Source organism: Astyanax mexicanus, chromosome 4, assembly GCF_023375975.1.
Source record: "Astyanax mexicanus isolate ESR-SI-001 chromosome 4, AstMex3_surface, whole genome shotgun sequence".
Lineage (NCBI taxonomy): Eukaryota > Metazoa > Chordata > Actinopteri > Characiformes > Acestrorhamphidae > Astyanax > Astyanax mexicanus.
Window position 1 is genome coordinate 57,877,329 of NC_064411.1, and position 21,952 is coordinate 57,899,280.

At 36.8% G+C, this 21,952-nt stretch overlaps 1 protein-coding gene and 1 long non-coding RNA gene across 2 annotated transcripts in view; one reads left to right on the forward strand and one right to left on the reverse strand.

Annotated features, from left to right (window-relative positions):
• Positions 1-21,952, reverse strand: part of LOC125801081 (uncharacterized) — a 156,342-nt gene that overhangs the window by 131,350 nt on the left and 3,040 nt on the right. The gene's annotated exons all lie outside the window — the stretch shown is intronic.
• arhgef4 (Rho guanine nucleotide exchange factor (GEF) 4) overlaps positions 756-21,952 on the forward strand; it is a 113,435-nt gene continuing 92,238 nt past the window's right edge. The window contains exons 1-4 of the mRNA XM_022668305.2: positions 756-915; positions 1,472-1,577; positions 3,051-3,368; positions 8,935-8,967. Of these exons, the coding sequence (XP_022524026.2) occupies positions 3,216-3,368; positions 8,935-8,967 (186 nt within the window). The 5' untranslated portion in view covers positions 756-915; positions 1,472-1,577; positions 3,051-3,215. The remainder of the gene's footprint in view (positions 916-1,471; positions 1,578-3,050; positions 3,369-8,934; positions 8,968-21,952) is intronic.

Consider the following 21,952-nt stretch of genomic DNA (forward strand, 5'->3'; position numbering starts at 1 on the left):
TATGTATGTATGTATGTATGTATGTATTTATGTATTTTCCTAAAAGGGGAAATTCATTTATTTAGATTAGCTAACTTTCGCTAAAAGGGAAAATAAACTTAATTAAATTAATAAATAATAATTGTATTTATGTATTTATTTATTTGTATGATTTATTTATTAAGGTTAGCTAACTTTTACTAAAATGAAAAAATAAACTTATTAAATAAATGTATTTAATTATATATTTTTTTATTTAGGTTAGCTAACTTTTACTAAAATGAAAAAATAAACTTATTAAATAAATGTATTTAATTATAAAATGTATTTATTTAGGTTAGCTAACTTTTACTAAAATGAAAAATAAACTTATTAAATAAATGTATTTAATTATATATTTTTTTATTTAGGTTAGCTAACTTTTACTAAAATGAAAAAATAAACTTATTAAATAAATGTATTTAATTATAAAATGTATTTATTTAGGTTAGCTAACTTTCGCTAAAACTGAAAATAAACTTAATTAAATTAATAAATAATAACTTTATTTATGTATTTATTTATTTGTATGATTTATTTATTAGGGTTAGCTAACTTTTACTAAAATAAAAAATAAACGTAGTAAATAAATGTATTTAATTATATAATTTATTTATTTAGGTTAGCTAACTTTTGCTAAAAGGGGAAATAAACTGTTATTTTGTTTTATTTTAACTCTTAGAATATTAGCTAGTTAACTACTTTATCTACATGAGTGACTTAAAGCTATTAATATGCCTTTACCTCTCAACAATTGGCTAGCTATAGCCAACCTAAAGCGATTTAGCGTTTAGCTAGCTAGGTATAGCTAGCTTAGTTAGCTCTTCAACTGTTTTCAGTTAACGTTATCGTTCAGAAACACACCAGTAATCGAACAATAATGTGTTTTTACATCTGGTAAGTTGACAGGAGCCGATACTAGTTCTATTTTTTTTTGTAAAATTACCTTTAACTAACAACATTTACCTCAGGTTGCTAGTTAGCTACCTAAAGGTAAGCTAAATTAGCATTTCATTGTTTTTCTCCCTAGTTGGCTAGCTATGATAGTTAATTGAATAAAAACAGAAATATTCTAATGGGATTTTTTATTATATGTGTATGTGATACATGTTTTGTATACCTAAATGAAGCCAGATTAAAGGACTACAATTTTTATTAATTTATATAAATATATATATATATTGCTGCTTAGTTAGCACCATTCACCCATGTTTAATGACTTAAGGGCTTTATATAGTAACATCCAGCTTTTTAAAATAATATTTGAGCTTATAAAACAACATTAGTGGCAAAACAAACAATCAGAAATCAGTGGTTAAAATGTGCTTTAGGTCAGTATAAGGTTAAAAGTCGATATTTTAAAGAAGTTTTTGTTAATTCTGGTCCTGGATTCCCACATTGCTTTTAAATTGTAGTGATTTTCTAGCTTAATCCCACCTGTTTAATTCAACAGTGAGCAGGTAATCAGCTGATTAGTTGGATCAGGTGTGCTGGAAACAGGAAAAGCACTAAAGAGTGCAGCACAGCGGACCTGGAGGACCAGGCTTGAGAAACACTGGGTAAGCATATCGATACAATCCACTAAGAATAATAATAATAATTCAAAATAATATTGTAATTTGACTGCTTTTAAAAGCATTTAGCATCTCTTTTTGGTTTCACTGCAGTTTCTTTCCTCATATTATACACATTTAATTGTTTGGTTGTATTTCCTCATTTTTTCAGTCCCTTTTAAGTTGCAAATGATTGGATGCAAAATATTATCTCTATTATTCTAATAACGTTGAAGCTCAGCTCGCTGGGATCACTGAATCATTTTCAACTTTTAGTTTCTAATCACCATCAGAAAGCCTGTGATTGTTTTAAATGACTTTTTTTTATTAGTTTATATTTTTTTCTTATATTATTTATATATTTTTATATTTTATTTATTTTATTCTTTTATTTTTTGTTTATTTATTATTACTTTTATTTTTTATTTCATTTTAATGTTTTGTATTTTCATTCTTGTTCTTAGTTCTATTACTCATTTAATCACTTATCATTTTTAATATTTTACTTTACTTCTACTATTTTCTATTTACTTATTTTATATTTTATACATTTTTTAATTTTATGTCAAATTTGTTTTTTTTAATGGTGTTTTAGAATTTTCTGTTTTATATATATTTTTATTAAATGTTGATTTAAAATGCGTACTTTTATTTTTTAAATTTTGTTATTTATTTTTATTTTTTTTTACCATTTTATTTCTTATTATTTCTAAATGATCATTAAATGTGTTTAATCCCTTTGATGTTATAAATGCTCGGCAACATTGTAAATGAGGGTCACCCTCAATGTTTCTTCCCGAGTGAAAATAAAGGTTGATTGATTGATAAACTAAGAGACCCTGTTCTAATCAATCATTTAGTGTTTATATAAGTTAAATCAAGAGATAATTTGTCTTCAAACTATTTGAAACTAGTTAAAATTAACAAAAAATGCACTTTGCTGCCATAACTTAAAGCACGTTAACATTTATTTATTTATTTATTTTATTTTTTATTTTTTGGCTTAAGTGCTTTTTTTTTAGTGCAGTGGGCGAAGCTAAGCTATTGTTTTATTGGCTTATAAACTTTTTTATTAGCTCGCTTTATAGCCTATTCCGATTAACAACAGGTCTCAATTAGTGTTAAGTGCAATAAAACATTTTAGAAAAAACAACTATAGGTTTTTATACTTTAAGTAGTTTTTTAAACACCAGTATTTTTTTTTAAACACATTTACTTAAAGAGTTAAAAGTAAAAAGCTTGAGTTGATGCTTCAGCTTTTACAGAAGTCATTATACTCTAGTATCTATACTCTATTCTACCTACAGAGGAATGAATGGAGACACTTTTCACACCTTCCCTTTAAAAGCAGGTGGTTCAGGAGGTGCAGAATAAGGTTGAGAACCTGTAGAACAGATCTGCTGTTGATGTTGTGCTGAGTGTGAGCAGTAGGGGGCGTCCCACACATTTATACTACAGTAATCTGTGTGTTTGTGTCAGTCTGCTGCAGATCAGCTGGAGAGAAGGAGTGAGGAACAGTCAGGAGAGAAATGGAGGTGAAGAACAGTGAAGAAAAGTGAAGAACAGTGAGGAACAGTTCAGGAATAATACAGGATGAGCTGGAGAAGAGCTGCCTGAGCAGCAGGAGGAAGAAGTTTCCCAGAGATGGAGGAGGAGGATGGAGGGAGTGGAGCGCAGGAGAACGGAGAGATGGAGCATACACACCTCCACCTCACCTGCCTGCCGGAGAGATACATGCGGGCCAAGTTCTCCCTGTCTGCCTACATCTTCTGCTGGGCTGTAGTTAAACTGTACCAGGTCAGAAACCAATACAAACACACACTTACACACACACTGCAGTGTGGAGATGAGAGGGTTTTGCATTGTTGTTATTCTGTGTGTAATAGACTTATATAGTTATAGAGTTTAAAACGTATTTAAAATTGTAATTTTATAATAACAGGGCTTTAATGTGTGTTACATTTATTGTACGTAACAAAAAAGTACAGTTTAAATCTGTTTATTATAAATTCCATCTAAAAGAGTGTAGAACCATCGTGTTTTCTAAAGAAACCTCAAGTGTAGAACCATCGCTTTACTAAAGTGCTTTTTTTTAGAGTGTAGAATTTTTACCTTTAATAAACAACCCTTAAAAACACTGTTCTTAATACATACTCCTAAAAAAACAGCTAGAAGTGTAGAAACCTCAGAACTTTTAACTTATAACTTTAATAAAGGACCCTTAAAAAGTAACCACTTTCTAAAAGTGCAGATCATTGATTTTTCTATATAACCCTTGAGTAACTGCCTAAAGTAATGTATAACCATAGTTTTTGACTAAATAAACCTCAAAGAAACTACATTTATGATCGTAGAACCATTGATTTTCACTATATAACCCTTCTATAACTACCTGTAGTAATGTAGAAACATTGTTTTGTAGTAAATAACCATTAAATAACTACCTGCAGTAATGTAGAACCATTATTTGAACTAAATAACCCTTAAATAACTGCCTGTAGTGATGAAGGACCATAGATTTCACTAAATATCCCCCAAAAAACTGCATTTTTGAGATAATAACCATTGTTTTTACAAAATAAATTTAAATAACTAACTCTAGTAATGTAGAACCATTGTTTTTATACTAAATAGTCCTTAAATACCTAGCTATAGTAATGTAGAACCATTATTTGTACTACATACCCCTTGAGTAACTACCTTTAGTAATGGAGAACAATTGTTTTTACTAAATATCCCCCCAAAAAATGCATTTATTAGTGCGTAACCATTGTTTTTACCCCTAATAACTCATAAATACCTAGCTTTAGTTATGTAGAACCAATTGTTTTTGCTAAGTAACCCTTAAATAACTACCTGTAGTTATGTAGAACCATTGTTTCTATACTAAATTACCTTTGAGTAACTACCTACACTAATGTAGAACCATTATTCATACTAAATAAGCCCTGAATACCTACCTATAGTGATGTAGAACCATAGTTTTTACAAAATAACCATTAAATAACTGCCTGCAGTAATGTAGAACCATTGTTTTTACTAACTATTCCCCAAAAAACTGCATTTATGAGCACAGAACCATTGTTGTTACAAAACTTGCCTTGAATAATAACCAGTAGTGATGTAGAACCATTTTTTATGTACTGAATAACCCTTAAATTACCACTAATAATAATATAGAGTCATTGTTTAAAACTAAATAACCCTTAAATTACCACCAATAGTAATGTAGAGTCTTTGTTTTATACTAAATAACCCTTAAACTACTTTGTTTTTAGTAAATATTCCCTAAAGAATCAGAATTATGAATGTATATAACTATGGTTTTTACAAACAAAAACTCAACAACTACAACTTCACCCTTTAAAAAGCGTGGTCTAAAACCACTGCCTTTTACTGAAAGTGCTCCTGGGAACCTCCATTTTTTAAAAGTAGAGAAACATTGAATTTACTAAATCATTCATAAACATTTAGCTGTAAAACTGAAAGAACTGAAGCCTGTTTAAACATGTAGAACTATTGTTTTTAGTACAGAACCCGTGCTGTGTTTTGCTCACTCTGTTGTAGAGGGTAAAAGTGTGACTGATCTCACTCTTTAGGGTGAAGTCTTTGTTTTTTAATCTCTCTTTAGAAAAAAAACACCTTCATTTCCATGTTCAGTGTTTAGCGTTTAGCCGCGTTAGCGGTGTTTACTGCAGCAGACCTGTCCTTCACTCTGAGTATTTCAGTACGGCGGGTCTGATTGATCCAGCAGGAGCTCTGGGGGGGGGGGTGCAGGTTAAAATTAGGCTCAGGACGGGAGGAGGATTCCTGTGTTGAGTCTGTGTTTAGAGTTTAAGAGCTTTTAGTGGAGCTTTTATCTCTTATGTCGGAGTAAACAGGACTCCAGTGAACTGATATAAGCAGATTCTTCAGAGCTTCACATTGAGCACAGCTCATAATAAAATAAAATATCAATATTGTATTGTGTCCCAATATTCCACCTTTAATTATTCCACCTTAAGGGGGACATTTTATGCAAAACTCACTTTTTACGTGTATTTTGTATTTCCACTTGGGTCTCGACTAACCTCAATAAACACTATAAACACTCTATAAACACCAATAAATTCATCCATTCGTTTTTTTGTGAATCAGATAAAAGCGTTTGGTGTCAGAAATCTTATTTTTTTGTGACGTCACAGTAAGGAAATCTGAATAGAACCACCCTGGCTCCACCCCTTTCCAAAGCCTCACCCACTAGATAATCAGTTAAAAAAATACTTCATTTTATGAGACAGTACACAGCAGGATTAGCCAGCAGACATCGTCTGAGGGTGGGATCTATATTAACTGTCAGTGGCAACAATTCAGTTAAGCATTAACTAAGTTATTCGAGTGTTTTGCAATTATGCACAAGCTAATGCTAGCATGTTCTAAATGCTCAGAGTAAAGATGGGGCGTGGCCAGCTACAGCTGAAGCTGGTATAGAATAGAGGTGATGAGATCTTTATCTTTATGTGAGAGTGATTGTGTGTAAAGAGCCCATAGACCTATTCTAACTTGTGTAAAAGGTATAAGATATAATATGTTCCCTTTTAAATTTTACAGCTGTCTGGATAATTGTTTTCATATTCTCATAAATCTCATGAATTAGTCTATGGAGGAACACCACCAGCGAAGTACAATTGAGATGAGTAGGTGAAAAACAGTTTAGAACAGCTCTGTTTACACTAGTTAAAAGTAAAAATACACCCCGGGGTGGATTTTTACTTTCTGGATCTGGACTCTACCCACCTCTGTGTGTAACTATAGGTTTAAATAGGATCTCCGGTGGATTTGGTGTTTTACAGAGACTCTAAGACTAGGTCAGTGTCTGAACTTCACTTAGCAGGTTTAGCATTATTACACGTTATAAAGTAACATATGACATTGTAAAGACTGTTATCAGTGTAAAAATGTCTTTATTTTAAAACGTTTCTAACTGTTATTCGTCTCGCTGCCTCCTGGTGTCGCAGTGCTGTTAGCCAATCAGAGGCGACATGTTTGCACTCCTCCACCGGACTAAAGCAGTGTTATACCGGATCACCAGAGCACTTTTTTCACAAAAAACAGCTCACATAGCATTCATTCATACTAGAGACACAATTAGACATTTAAAAATGAATACAAATCAATAAAATGAGACCTTTTAACATTTTAACCCTTAAAGCTTTTAATTATATTGTGTTTAAATGTGTAGACTCTGTCTCAGTGTGAGGATGTGGGGCTAAGGTCAGTGTGTGCAGGGCTGAGAGTGATTCTGGACTGAGGGGTGGAGCTGTAGAGGGGTTAGTTGGGGGGGGGGGGGGGGTTGTTGGATGATCAGGAGATCCAGCAGCTGCAGAACTTCAACAATTTTACCCCAATTCTCCTTCTTGCATCATAGTTTGCATCATTTCCCTGGATGCAGGAGAGAGACGGGGGGATTATACAGAAATACAGTTTGTGTACAGAGTGAGGAATGTGTTTATGATTCAGATTTTACTATTTTACTGTGAATAATCAGGTATTTAAGCAAATTACACTGTTAATTCAGGTTAATTCAGTTTTTTTAATCTAAATTCAGTTTATTAAATCTGAGTGTTAAATCTGTCTATGTAAGTATCTATAAGTATCTGACTCTTTGGCTGTCAGTTTTTCTGTCTGTCTCCCTGTCTATCTGTTTATTCCTCTGTGTATGTCTGTTAGTCTTGTCTTTCTGTCTCTCTGACTGTCAACCATCCTATGTACTGTACTCTATCTATCTATCTATCTATCTATCTATCTATCTATCTATCTATCTATCTATCTATCTATCTATCTATCTATCTATCTATCTATCAGTTTGTCCTTTTGTCCTTCTGTTTGTCTGTCTGTATCTACCAGACAGTCTGTTCATCACTAAACCTGTCTGTCTGTCTGTCTATCTGACCATACAAATTGTCTCCCTGTCTGATTGTCAGTTTATCTTTGTCTGTGTATGTCTTTTTCTCTGTCTGTCTGTTTATCTGTCTGTCTACCAATAAGCATAATCTTTCTATCTGTTTGTCACTTGTATTTCTTTACTTTCATCAGTTTATCTTTGTTGATCTTTTTGTTTTCTATCTATCTATCTATCTATCTATCTATCTATCTATCTATCTATCTATCTATCTATCTATCTATCTATCTATCTATCTATCTATCTATCTATCTATCTATCTATCTGTTTGCCATGTGTATTTCTATCCTTTCATCAGTTTATCTTTGTTGATCTTTTCGTCTGTCTGTGTATCTGTTTATTTCTAACTGCATGTCTCACTGTCTGTCTGTCTGTCTGCCTGTTTCTCTGTATATCTGTTCTTCTCTCTGTCTATATCTGTTTTGTATGTGTCTTGTCAGTTTGTCCTTCTGTCTGTCAGTGTCTGTATCTACCAGACAATCTGTTCATCAATATACCTGTCTGTCTGTCTGTCTGTCTGTCTATCTGACTATAAGTCTTGTCTCCCTGTCTATCTGATTGTCCGTCATTTGTGTGTTTGTCAGTTTATCTTTGTCTGTGTATGTCTCTCTCTGTGTCTACCTGTCTTTTTGTTTATCTGTCTGTCTAGCAATATGCAAATCCTATTTATCTGTCTGTCTGTCTGTCTGTCTGTTTATCTGTCTAACCATCTGTATCTTTCTAACTGCATGTCTGTCCATCTGTCTGTCTGTCTATCTGACTATAAGACTTGTGTCTCTGTCTATCTGTCTGTTTATGTCTGTGTCTACCAATAAGCATATTCTATCTATCTATCTATCTATCTATCTATCTATCTATCTATCTATCTGTCTGTCTGTCTGTCTGTCTGTCTGTCTGTCTGTCTGTCTGTCTGTCTGTCATTTGGACTTCTATCCTTTTATCAGTTTATCTTTGTTGATCTTTTTGTCTGTCTGTGCATCTGTCTATCTGTTTATCTGTTTACCCATCTGTGTCTTTCTAACTGCATATCAGTCCATCTGTCTTTCTCTAGGTCTGTCTGTTTCTCTGTATATCTGTTCTTCTCTCTGCCCTTTATCTGTATGTGTTTCTCTATCTATCTATCTATCTATCTATCTATCTATCTATCTATCTATCTATCTATCTATCTATCTATCTATCTATCTATCTATCTATCTATCTATCTATCTATCTATCTATCTATCTATCTGTGTGTGTATGTATCTGTCTGTGTATCTGTCTGTCTGTCTGGATGTTGTGAGGTTTATATGAGGATAGGCCGGTGTTCTGAGGTTTATGAATATGATACTGGTGTGAGAAAAGCTAGATGCTAATCAGCAGAGTAACAAAGCGAGAGAATAGAGACACACCTTTAACAGTGTTGTTTCTGTTTTTCTCTTTCAGAGGAGATTAAGACCGTCTCCGGTTCTGCTACAGGTAAAGTTCACACCTTCTCACTGCCGGAGTCTTTACAGTACGAATGAATGAAGTTATATAGTTATAACTTATATAGCACCTTTCTCGAAACCCAAGGACACTTTACAATCTGCATACAACAGTTTTACACACAGCCATTCATCCTCAGCACTCATCCACACACCGGTGAGAAGCAGCAGCCAATAGCGCACAGCGTACTCTCAACCGGAAACAACCCCGTCAACCTGGAGGAGGACTGTATCTATCACTACAGCATTTACTCAGAACAGAGAGACAAAACATATCCGGGCACACAGTCATACATACATTTACATACACACAAAAACATACATACATTCCACACACTTTACACATACACACTTTTAGAGTATCAATTTCTCTGGGCTATTTAGAATATCCAATTTACCTGATCTCTATGTTTTTGGGCTGTGGGAGGAAACCCACACAGACACGAGGAGAACATGGAAACTCCACCCAGATAGGGACTTGAACCCAAGACCCCAATGCTCTGAGGCGAACGTGCTAACCACTAATCCCCCGTGTCGTTTGTGCCAGAAATGGAATAAAGTTATCCAAAAGCAGTGTGTAAGACTGGTGGAGGAGAACATGGTAATACATATGAAAGCTGTGATTTAAAATCAAATGGTTTAGAAATAAAAAAGTTTAGAACCCCTGTTCTAGACAATGAATGGGTCAGAACATCTCCAGAATCTCAGGAAGGTCTTCTTCCTGGTGTTCCTGGTGTTCCTGGTGTTCCTGGTATGCATTGATCAGTACCTACCAAACAAGAGCTTCAAAGCTCACAGCACCAATTTTCTCACTGATGTCCATTGAGGATCTGCTCATCTCATAACTTATAACCTGTAAATTACCCCCCAGGACACTTCAGTGGTCTTGTTTAGTCCATGCCTGGACGGGTCAGAACTGGACAGTAGCTGTTGGGTAACAGTTCCTCGCAGTATGTGATGAAAGCAGCGATGCCCGATGGGCGTGAATTGAAGCGTGGCTTATTTACAGGATCTCCTGTGATAACCAGTAAACACTTGTCCCAGCTGGAACCTGCAGATATATCTGTTCCCCCTGCTGGAACAAACATACCATACAAACATTGCGAAACAAAAGAAACGCTGAGTTTGAGTAAAGATCATCGTGACACATTTACATTCACATGATGTTCCACAGCCAACATCTCAGATATCTGCCGTGCAGCGAAAGCCCATCATACGCCCGCGGATCCCTGAGTTATCAGAGCCAAAACCCTCAGTTTCCCTGAGTTACTCTGAGTTTCCCTGAGTTACTCTGAGCGCTACGCTCAGTATTACACAACAGCCGCAACTGCACAACCTGACATGTAAAGACACGGAGCTCCAGGTCCGGGAAATCTACAGATAAGCAGCGAGGATGGAGCTGCTCACTATCCCCTATCAGCTGCTGTTTGTACTCAGTGTTCGGCCTGTTGGGTCTGAGTGAAAGTTACGTCAAACTTTACGTTAAATATGTACAGTTTAGCATAGCAGGCCTTTAGCATCAAATTAGCAAACCAACACCAACTAGGCAGGTTGGTCTCAGTCCATTTCTGAAGGATCTCTGGTGGAGTTCGTTGTTATTTGGGCTGCAGGATATTGGAAATATTTTACATTGCATGTAAATGTTCTTTTTTCACCGATATATATATATATATATATATATTGCGATATAAAACAATACAGGACTCATGACCTCACCAGCCCTGATCAAGAGCTGAGTCAGAGCCGAGAAAACAGCAAAACAACAATAATCGGCCCTTTAATCAGCATTGAAATGGCTTTTAAAAGGTAATTAAGATTAAGAATACGTTTTCTGGAATTAAAAGCGTGAATTCAGCTGTAACTGGAAATATCTGCACTGCTAAACGGTGGTGCCCAGGACTGAGGAGCACAGCTTTCCACACCTGCTCACTTTTACGAGCACGTGCCCAACCATGTGGATGATGGAGGCCATGCGTGCGGTTACCTCGCGTTTACTCCTCGCGCTTCTTCTCAGGCAGCAGCAGCCTGTCACTCGCACAGAGTCTGGGACGAGACTGCTCCTTTATGGTATCGAGACGAGACCGAGACGAGACCCATTTCAAACTAGGTCGAGATTGAGACGAGACCGAGACCACTCATTTATGGTCTCGAGACTGGACTTGAGTACCACAACACTAGGTGTTGGTGTTATCCACTGCACCACACCAACCGTATACTGTATTGTACATCCAAACCCCTGAAACCCATTGGGTCAGTAGTTACATAATCAGAAGTTCTTTGTGGAATCTGAGATGATCTGAATTCTGTTTTGTTTGGGTGAAGAAAAATCAGAGTCTCCACCGGCTCTGGATCAGCGAGTAAAGTTCTTATGAAGAGCTGCTTCCACTTCTCCGGCTCCTCAGAATAATGGGCTGTTTGTGAGCTGCAGCCGCAGCGGTTATTCTCCGGTGTTTACGGAAGCGAGGGGATTTGGGGGTGGTACCTGTGGAGCTGGTTTCTGCTCTCGGTTTGATCGGTCTGGTCGTGTTGGAGCTTGTGCTGAGTTCAGATCTTCTCCTCCAGGGCAGAAAGTCTTTCTGGGTTCTCTTTGTTGTTTGAGGAAGGGCAGATGGTGGCGTTCCTGCGGTGCGTGAACACCTCGTTTCTGCTGCAGACGGGATGCGTGAATAGAAACCGCTGGATTATACTTTTATATTTGATGGTTTCAGCATAATTAGGGTTTAGAATTAACTCACATATCTTCAGAACTCTTCATGACTTTACATGAGATCGGTTTACTGAGCGCTGTGTTGCTGTTTGGCTGTATAACTACATTATTAAAGCGAGAGTCTGTAGGATTTGTGGATTATGGAGCCCTCTCTGGTGAGAGTGTGTAATTACACAGGTTAATGTGTATTGTATATTGCTGTTTGAAATGATTTTGTGTTTTTGATTAAAGTGTACTGTAACATACTTTTTTTTTGGACTATAAGGTGCACTTAAAATCCTTTCATTTTTTTACATACATACATAACACAATTACAGGAGTTGGAGAATGAAACTGAAACACCTGGTTTTAGAGCACAATAATTGATTGTGGTGACGGACAGTTCTGGTGGAAACAGGAGAGTTGAGGTGCACATTGAATTCTGCGTGATTTGATCAGCCGTGGTTTTATGTTTTTTGGATACAATCCGGGTTAGCACCCGAACATCCCTTTCAGACAGCTTCCTCTTACAGCGTCCACAGTTAATCCTGTTGGATGTGGTTGGTTCTTCTTGGTGGTATGCTGACATTACCCTGGATACCGTGGCTCTTGATGCATCACAAAGACTTGCTGTCTTGCTCACAGATGCTCCAGCAAGACGTGCACCAACAATTTGTCCTCTTTTGAACTCTGGTATGTCACCCATAATGTTGTGTGCATTGTAATATTTAGAGCAGAACTGTGCTCTTACCCTGCTAATTGAACCTTCACACTCTGCTCTTACTGATGCAATGTGCAATTAATGAAGATTGAACACCAGGCTGCTCCAATTTAGCCATGAAACCTAAAATCCCACACTAAAATGATGACAGGTGTTTCAGTTTCATTCTCCAACCCCTGTATATATGAATTTCACCGGTCAGGTATTAAGGAGCAGTTAAGACACTCCGCTGAAGTACAGAGTTATACAGGTTAGTTTTCATTTTGAAGTTTCTCCAGCACTAAGGCTGGGTGCAGCAGCATTAGCATTAGCCGCTAACCACAGCTCTAGCTCTTTCGCCGTTCAGAGGTGAGTATATTGGACTGTAGTCTTTAGAGTGTTCACCGTATTAAAACAAGCTACGTGGGACGAACCACTAGCTAATATCACCCTGGCTTACCGGAAATACTAAGGGTTCCTCAGTGTAGCGCTGCCATGTGGCATTTAGCGGTTAGCTGCTAATGCTAATGCTGCTGCACCCAGCCTTAGTGGAAGTCTGGAAATCTAATCTTGCTCACCCCTGTTCCTTACTAGTGTCGCAAAATGCACCTTATAATCCGGTGCTCCTTATAATGAGAAAAATTCGTTACACAGAATGATGATCCTGGTCGAGGTTAATCTGATGATCAGATGTTCTGGTCCAGTTGGAGGTTGCAGTGCTCGCTGTATCAGGATGACCCACATTATCTCTGTACTGTCCCTAATCTCCTGAAATCCTGAGCTCTGGAGGAAGTGACCCATCACGCCTCTCCTGACCTAACACCAAACCTCAGGGCCAGCTTTAGGGACACTGAGCAGGACTTCCTGCAGGACAAACTGGGCGGAACCATTCAGTTTATCTAGAACCGAGTCTCTACTGCTGTATTCTAAGCAGAAGGGGTTCTGTAGAGTACTGAAAAAGTGTTGTAAGTATGTAGTAACCATTCTGATGGATTAAAATCAAATCAAAAGCTGGATGTTGAAATAGATACGCTTCCTACTGGTGGAACTGGCACTAATTTGGTAGCTAAGATAAGTCTAGAGAGACTACACATAACTGAGACACTTTTTTTGAAACAATTGATCATTCTTATTCCAAAGTCTTTACAATTTGATGTTAAGGAACATTTTTCTGAAGTTGTTTAGAGGCAGTTCTGATATCACTGATTCATTTATTAAGGATACGCAAAGTTTTTTATGCTGTATTGAAACTGAAAAAGAGAGATTAGGAGATGTTTTAAGGAAAACAGGGCTGTAAAAGCTGCACTGCTTTTTGTAAAATTGCTGTTTGTATTTATTGTAATGCTGTAATGTGTTTTACTGAGCTAATAAACACTTACTGCACAGATAAAAAGCTTTTTCTTTACTGAAATTCCCACAGGTGCCTAAAACTTTTGCACAATACTGTAAATCTGAGCCGGTTTAACAGCTAAAGCTGTTTTATTGCAGGTCCACCTGAGGGCCCGAAGAGCACCAACATCATATATAAATAATTGAGTTTTGGCCTCATCCCTTATGCACAGGGACTCCAGATTCTCTAAAATATCATAATTATATTAAGGGCTGTAGAGGGTCAAAAAGAGATCAAAAGTTTGTGGTGGCAGTTGTGAGTAGTTGAGTAGTATTGCGAATTTTAGAGTTATTTCCAGACTTTTCAGCACGCACTCCACCTGCAGTGGGGTAAAAAACGGCCTGCTGGGATTGGCTCAGACAGTACTCTGACAGCGACCCAGCCGGGTTTCACCTGGGCCAATCAGGCTTCAGTAGAGAGCAGAGAGAGAGAGCAGAGAGAGAGAGAGAGAGAGAGAGAGAGAGAGAGAGAGCGTGAGAAGAGAAATTCTACTGAGAGAGAAAAGAAAGAAAAGCACTTACTGACTGCTTTATCTGCTGTAACCAGAATACACTCAAATAACTCTCTCTCTATCTCTCTCTCTCTTTCTCTCTCTCTCTCTCTCTCTTACTCTCTCTTTCTTTCAGTAGGGTTATTTTAATAGAGTTTAAAATGCTGCTTCTTTTACTTTATTACTTGTGATGTTTTTGTTTGTAGTTTTAATTACTTGTATATACTTTTAATTACATGTCTTTAACTTTCTTTTTACATTGTTCTGTATTTTTTTAATGTTTTCTAAAGAGATCACTTCAGTTTCTGAATCAGTTTCTCTGATTTTGCTATTTATAGGTTTATGTTTGAGTAAAATGAACATTGTTGTTTTATTATATAAACTACAGACAACATTTCTCCCAAATTACAAATAAAAATATTCTCATTTAGAGCATTTATTTACAGAAAATGAGAAATGACTGAAATAACAAAAAGATGCAGAGCTTTCAGACCTCAAATAATGCAAAGAAAACAAGTTCATATTCATAAAGTTTTAAGAGTTCAGAAATAATCAATATTTGGTGGAATAATCCTGGTTTTTAATCACAGTTTTTTTTTCATGCATCTTGGCATCATGTTCTCCTCCACCAGTCTTACACACTGCTTTTGGATAACTTTATGCTGCTTTACTCCTGGTGTAAAAATTCAAGCAGTTCAGTTTGGTGGTTTGATGGTTTGTGATCATCCATCTTCCTCTTGATTATATTCCAGAGGTTTTTAATTTGGTAAAATCAAAGAAACTCATCATTTTTAAGTGCTCACTTATTTTTGCATTGAATCTTGAATCTTTAAAGCACTTTAAATTGCTGCTGTGTATAAAATGCGATTTAAACAAAGACAGATAAACTTGTCTGTCTCTCTCTGTCTCACTGCTTCTGTCTCACCTACTCCATAACGAATGCAGACGCTAAATGAAAGGCTGTTGTTGAGGAAGGCATGTGACTTTTATTACTATCCTGATTAAAATCGGTCAGTCGGCGCGGGGTGGCCGGGTGGTGGGCACTGAAGGAAGCTGTCAGTCAGGGCTGAAAGGGGTCCTGCGGTGAGGGGGCGGGGCTTTACGATAATAAAGCTCTTTCTCTACGAAATCTGGCCGAAAAACACCCTGAAACTAAAAGTGCCGTCACTCATGAACACCCCGGCTAAAGAGCGTGAAGTCTGGGGTCCTGGCTTTGTTTTGGTGTCCTGTATAATTATCCAAAAAATGTGACAGTTTATCTGCCATAACATTATGACCACATCTCTGTTTCTACACCACTTATCCGTTGTGTTTTAATCTATAATTTGGCTTAAAAAATGATTATTCTATCAGCGTATTTTTTTACGCTTCTCCTTCTACATTTTTTCAAGATTTCAAGTTACAGATCGTAGCACTTATACCAAATTATGCTACTTGTGCTTTTTGGAATTATACTTTGTATACAGCGGACATTTGAAGGATATCTATTTCTCTCTATTTCTCTTTTTTCTCTCTATATTTCTCATTTTCTCTTTCTGTTTACATCTCTCTATTTCTCTTTTTTCTTTTTCTATGTTTCTCACTTTCTCTTTCTATTTATCTCTCCCTATTTCTCTCTTTTGTCTCCCTGTCTGTCTCTTCATTATCTGTCTGTCTCTGTCTATTTATCTCTCTGTCTGTCTCTCTATATATTTTGCTCTTAGGCAGTTTACTGTGAGACACTGTGAGATACTGTGATCTGTTGTGAGATACTGTGTGAGATACTGTGTGAGATACTCTGAGACACTGTGAGATACTGTGATCTGTTGTGAGATACTGTGTGAGATACTGTATGAGATACTGTGTGAGATACTCTGAGACACTGTGAGATACTGTGTGAGATACTGTGAGATACTGTGTGAGATACTGTGAGATACTTTGAGTAAGATAATGTGAGATACTGTGAGATACTGTGTGAGATACTGTGTGAGATACTCTGAGACACTGTGAGATACTGTGTGAGATACTGTGAGATACTGTGTATCTTTCTGTTTACATCTCTCTATTTCTCTTTTTTCTTTTTCTATGTTTCTCACTTTCTCTTTCTATTTATCTCTCCCTATTTCTCTCTTTTGTCTCCCTGTCTGTCTCTTCATTATCTGTCTGTCTCTGTCTATTTATCTCTCTGTCTGTCTCTCTATATATTTTGCTCTTAGGCAGTTTACTGTGAGACACTGTGAGATACTGTGATCTGTTGTGAGATACTGTGTGAGAGACTGTGTGAGATACTCTGAGACACTGTGAGATACTGTGTGAGAGACTGTGTGAGACACTGTGAGATACTGTGTGAGATACTGTGTGAGATACTGTGTGAGATACTGTGAGATACTTTGAGTAAGATACTGTGAGATACTGTGAGAGATGCTGTAAGAGATGTTGTGAGACACTGTGAGACACTGATATGTTGCCAGGTTAAACCTGTTACACAGCTCTTTATTTTTTACCTCTCTTTTTGATACAGTTTCTGTTAGATCTGCCCGTCGCGTGCCACCCCTGCCCCCCGCTGCCCCTCTGCCAGTCTATTTACAGCTTTAGCTCCATCCCTCTCTCACCCCGAACATTCCTCTCTCCATTCCTCTCTCTATTCCTCTCTCCATTCCTCTCTCTATTCCTCTCTCCATTCCTCTCTCTATTCCTCTCTCCATTCCTCTCTCTATTCCTCTCTCTATTCCTCTCTCCATTCCTCTCTCCATTCCTCTCTCCATTCCTCTCTCTATTCCTCTCTCTATTCCTCTCTCTATTCCTCTCTCTATTCCTCTCTCCATTCCTCTCTCCATTCCTCTCTCTATTCCTCTCTCCATTCCTCTCTCTATTCCTCTCTCTATTCCTCTCTCCATTCCTCTCTCCATTCCTCTCTCTATTCCTCTCTCCATTCCTCTCTCTATTCCTCTCTCCATTCCTCTCTCTATTCCTCTCTCTATTCCTCTCTCCATTCCTCTCTCCATTCCTCTCTCTATTCCTCTCTCTATTCCTCTCTCTATTCCTCTCTCCATTCCTCTCTCTATTCCTCTCTCTATTCCTCTCTCTATTCCTCTCTCTATTCCTCTCTCTATTCCTCTCTCCATTCCTCTCTCTATTCCTCTCTCTATTCCTCTCTCTATTCCTCTCTCCATTCCTCTCTCTATTCCTCTCTCCATTCCTCTCTCTATTCCTCTCTCTATTCCTCTCTCTATTCCTCTCTCTATTCCTCTCGCGGCTCCTCTCGCGCCGTGCTGTTGCCCTGGTGAAAGCATGCGGGTGGTAAATGGGGGGACAGCTGCCCCTGCCAGGGCCAAACCACAGCATACCCACCTGTTATAGAAACAGTTACTCATCATCACTGATATTAACATTACTCCAGCATGACTCAGCCAGAAAGAGAGAGAGAGAGAGAGAGAGAGAGAGAGAGAGAGAGAGAGAGAGAGAGTGTGTTAAATGAACCCTTTACAATATACAATCTACAATATTTACCCTAAAGTTTAGCAGTTATGGTTAAAACCCAAAGCTGAAATAATGTTTTTTAATAAACGCTTTACAATAAGGGTACATTAGTTAACATTACTCACTACAGAATGTCTGAGATGTTATTAATCATTACAACATGTTTTAAATAATGTTTCTATTCATTAATTCACTATTATCTACCACGTTCATAGTTGTTAATATGTTCTGATGTTTAATAATGTCCTAATTAGTGTATATAGTGTATTAATAGTTAGTTGAGACATTAATAAACCATTTAACAATGTTTATTACTGTGGTAAGTTACTGTTCATTGTGACCCTTATTGTAAAGTGTTACCTGGTTATTATTGTCACGGCATATATATATATATATATATATATATATATATATATATATATATATATATATATATATATATATATATATATATATATATGATGAATAGCAGGACCGGGGAGACAAATGCTGGTTAGAAAACTCAGGTTTATTTAGATATAGGTCAGTAACAGTAGAAAGACCAGGCAAAAGAGTAAATGATCAGAAAAAAGGGAATCAAAAGAGCTAGAAATCTACATAATATGCAGCAACTAGGTTGGTTCTGAGGGACTATATATACTAGGAAAACCAGGTGGAAATGATTAGCTGGGTGATGTAGAATGCTTGAGAGACACGTGATTCTCAGAGTCATTATAGTTCTGAGTCTTTAGGCAGAGAGACTACAGGAGCAGGCAGATTAACAGTCAGGTGTTGCAATATAGAATAAGAAATTGTTAAATTGTTATAAAAAACGATGATCCACCGGAGATCCTATGTATACCTACAGTTACCTACATGCAGAGTTGGGTAGAGTCCAGATCCAGAAAGTTAAAAATCTCAATTGTACTTGGCTGGTGGTGTTTTTCCTCCATAGACTAATTCTAACCATTTGTTTCTTAGCTCTGAATTACTGGTAAAGTTGGTTAAGTATACAAACACTGATGTGTTATTTGCACAAATAACACAGGAATGAACTGCATGCTGTTCCTAGCGCTGTTAGTTATCTCCTATCTGACGAGTCGGCATCGCCGCCTGGCTTCAGCTCTGCTGTCTGTGGGCGGTCCCGAGCCGAGGTGGGTGGGGCCATGAATACTAATGGTTCACTGGTTGATGTAGACACGGTGCTTTTCCTGATCGACTTGTTTTTCTGAATATTTTCTTTTACTAGCTGCTGCAGATGTTAATAAAGCTTAAGCAATATGCAGTGATGATCAGGGGAATAATACAGTACAGAATATGTATATATATATCATGTGTGTTGGATCTGGGTTGAGTTTTTGCAGCTGATGCAGAAGTTACAGAGCGTATATTGAGAAACTCAGAGTATTTATTCCTTTACGTTTCTGTAATTCCCCCCCGGCTGCACGTCTACAGCGGTATAGCAGATCCAGGATCAGGTTCTGAGAGCAGTAATGATGATTCAGGATTAGTTTTATGAATCTTCTCGTCTCTCTTGGCTCGGTTTCGGACGTTTATTCGGTCAGTTTAACAGAGCAGATGTTTCTGATGAGCGTAAAGTGAAGGTTTTTATAAGATCCAGATATATTCACATGCTCTGACTGATATGAACTATGGATTTGTAGTCCCCGGGGATTTTATTGTTAAACTGATGCATCCAAACCCTGAGCAGTGCCTCCAGCTTCTGTGATGATACCTAAAATTACTTTTAGTTAAATTATTGATTCATTTCTGCACATTTGGATGCACTTTTTTTTTTTAATTCCCACAGTCTGATAACTAAAAAACTATCAAGCGTGGTGATTATGGTAGATATAATTGCATTGTGGACCATAAATAATTAGCAGCTGCATTTAGAGCTCTGGAAAATATTAAAAGTCTCATTCCATCGTTTTTAAATTCATTTTAAATGTATAAATGTATTATAAATGCTCCGGTGTTTCTGTATAACCCTGCTTTAGATCACTGAAATAGTGCTCTCTGAAGAAAGACAGGATTTGGCTCTTGCTCATGAATATTCATACATGCAAATATATAATTACCAAGGATGGTGGAGCACCTAGCAACACTAGATCACTAATCTAGCAACCCTCCTGCAACTGCATAGCAACCACCTGGGATTCCACAATCAACATCTGGGCATCATAGCTACAGCATATTAGCAACTATCATGCAACGCCATAGCAACCACCTATTAACCAGCACAGCAACCACCTTTAATATCAGTTACCAACCATCTATCATGCAACATCATATTGAACACTTTTTATAGGTATAAAATGAGAAATAACGAAATATAATCAAAATAATGCAAGGAAGACATTTAAAGAAAGTTTATATTCATTTAGAAACAAGAGTACTAAAGTTCAGAGTTCAGAAATCAATATTTGGTGGAATAACCCTGGTTTTTAATCACAGTTTTTTTTTTCATGCATCTTGGCATCATGTTCTCCTCCACCAGTCTTACACACTGCTTTTGGATAACTTTATGCTGCTTTACTCCTGGTGCAAAAATTCAAGCAGTTCAGTTTGGTGGTTTGATGGTTTGTGATCATCCATCTTCCTCTTGATTATATTCCAGAGGTTTTTAATTTGGTAAAATCGAAGAAACTCATCATTTTTAAGTGGAATCTTATTTTCTACAGAGCTGTATATCTTGTATTATTAGATATAGATTAGTGATTAGTGATTAGTGTTTAATTGGGATGCAGCATTTGTTCAGGAAGGTCTTTAGACGTCTGTGTGAGATTATCAGGAGTTAATCTCTCCTCCGGGCGATGTTACAGAAACCTGTTTAACAGAGTGAAGCATATTTCATCTGAAATCTTAAACCCCGCCTTTAGAAGCTACAGAGGAATGTGTGATTCCTAGAAGTCACTCCCTAAAAACAGTTTTAACGCTCGGATGCCCTTCAGTGACTCATGAATTTTATTCTGATGTCTGGATCAGTTGGAACATTGCTGTGAGGAGAGCTGGATCATATGGCTCATATCTTTTAAACACAGCATTCAAAATTATTATGTAAGTGATATTTTTCTCAGATTTTTCTAAATGATCAATGCAAATGACATCAGTCATAAAATTAATTTTAAACTCCTAGTTTCTTAACCACCTCCATAAAGTCTGCAACTGTTAGACCGTATTTTTCTCACTATAAAGCACATTTTAAGAGATGCTATAAGAAACTTCTAATTTAGCAGGTCTTCAAGCTGGGTGGTGAAAAAGTAAAGCTAAGTTAAGTAAACAAAACCGTAATAAATAATAAAAAATAATTTTATTTTAAAGTTAAACGAGCGCTGAATGTTAATCTACACAGACTTCTCTCCTGAACATTTGGGTTTTTATTTGGGTGAGTAAAGTGCTTTCATTTCTTTACAGTAAACTCAGATTTCCAAATTTCTCCAGCACTAAGGCTGGAGCATTAGCATTAGCAGCTAACTGCTAGCTACACTATATTAGCTAGCGGTTTGTCCCACCTAGCTTGTTTTAACACTGTAAACACACAGACTGCAGTCCAACAATATACTCTCCTCTGAACGATGAAAGAGCTAGCGCTTAGCGTGGTTAGCGGCTAATGCTAATGCTGCTGCAGCCAGCCTTAGTGCTGGAGAAACTTCACTGCTTCTCACTGAGTTTATACATAAGGAGCATCGGATATAAGATGCACTGATGAATTCTGGGAAAATTAAAGGATTCTTTTTATGATTTTTGAGTAGTTTTTTGCATTATTTAATTTTTAGATTTTTTTATTTTAGTTTGTTTTAGCTGCTCTCTTACCTTCCTTTTATAGTCTGTTTTATTTTTTCTTCTTTTATTGTTTTAAATTATTGCTTATTAGTTTAATTTTTTCATCTTTAGTTGCATTCTTATAATTTTTTTTATTACCTTTGATTTTCTTACCTGCGATTTTATGATTCCTCCGAGTTTATGATACTCCGAGTTTAAATAAAGGTGGATAAGTCATACTCCTTTAAGTATGAATCCAATTTTATTGGACAAACTTCCCAATGATAACAGTTGTTCCACTCTATTAAGCAGGCCACAGGTTTCAAGCAATATGGGAAAGAAACAGGATCTCTCTGCTGCTGAAAACCGTACAATAGTTCAGTGCCTTGGGCAAGTTATTAAAACATTAGATATTTTTACAAAAACTGAAGCGTGACTGATGTAATCACAGTTATCACTGGACGAGTTTTAAGAACCTGTAGACTTAAAGCTGATTTCTGCTTCTTTC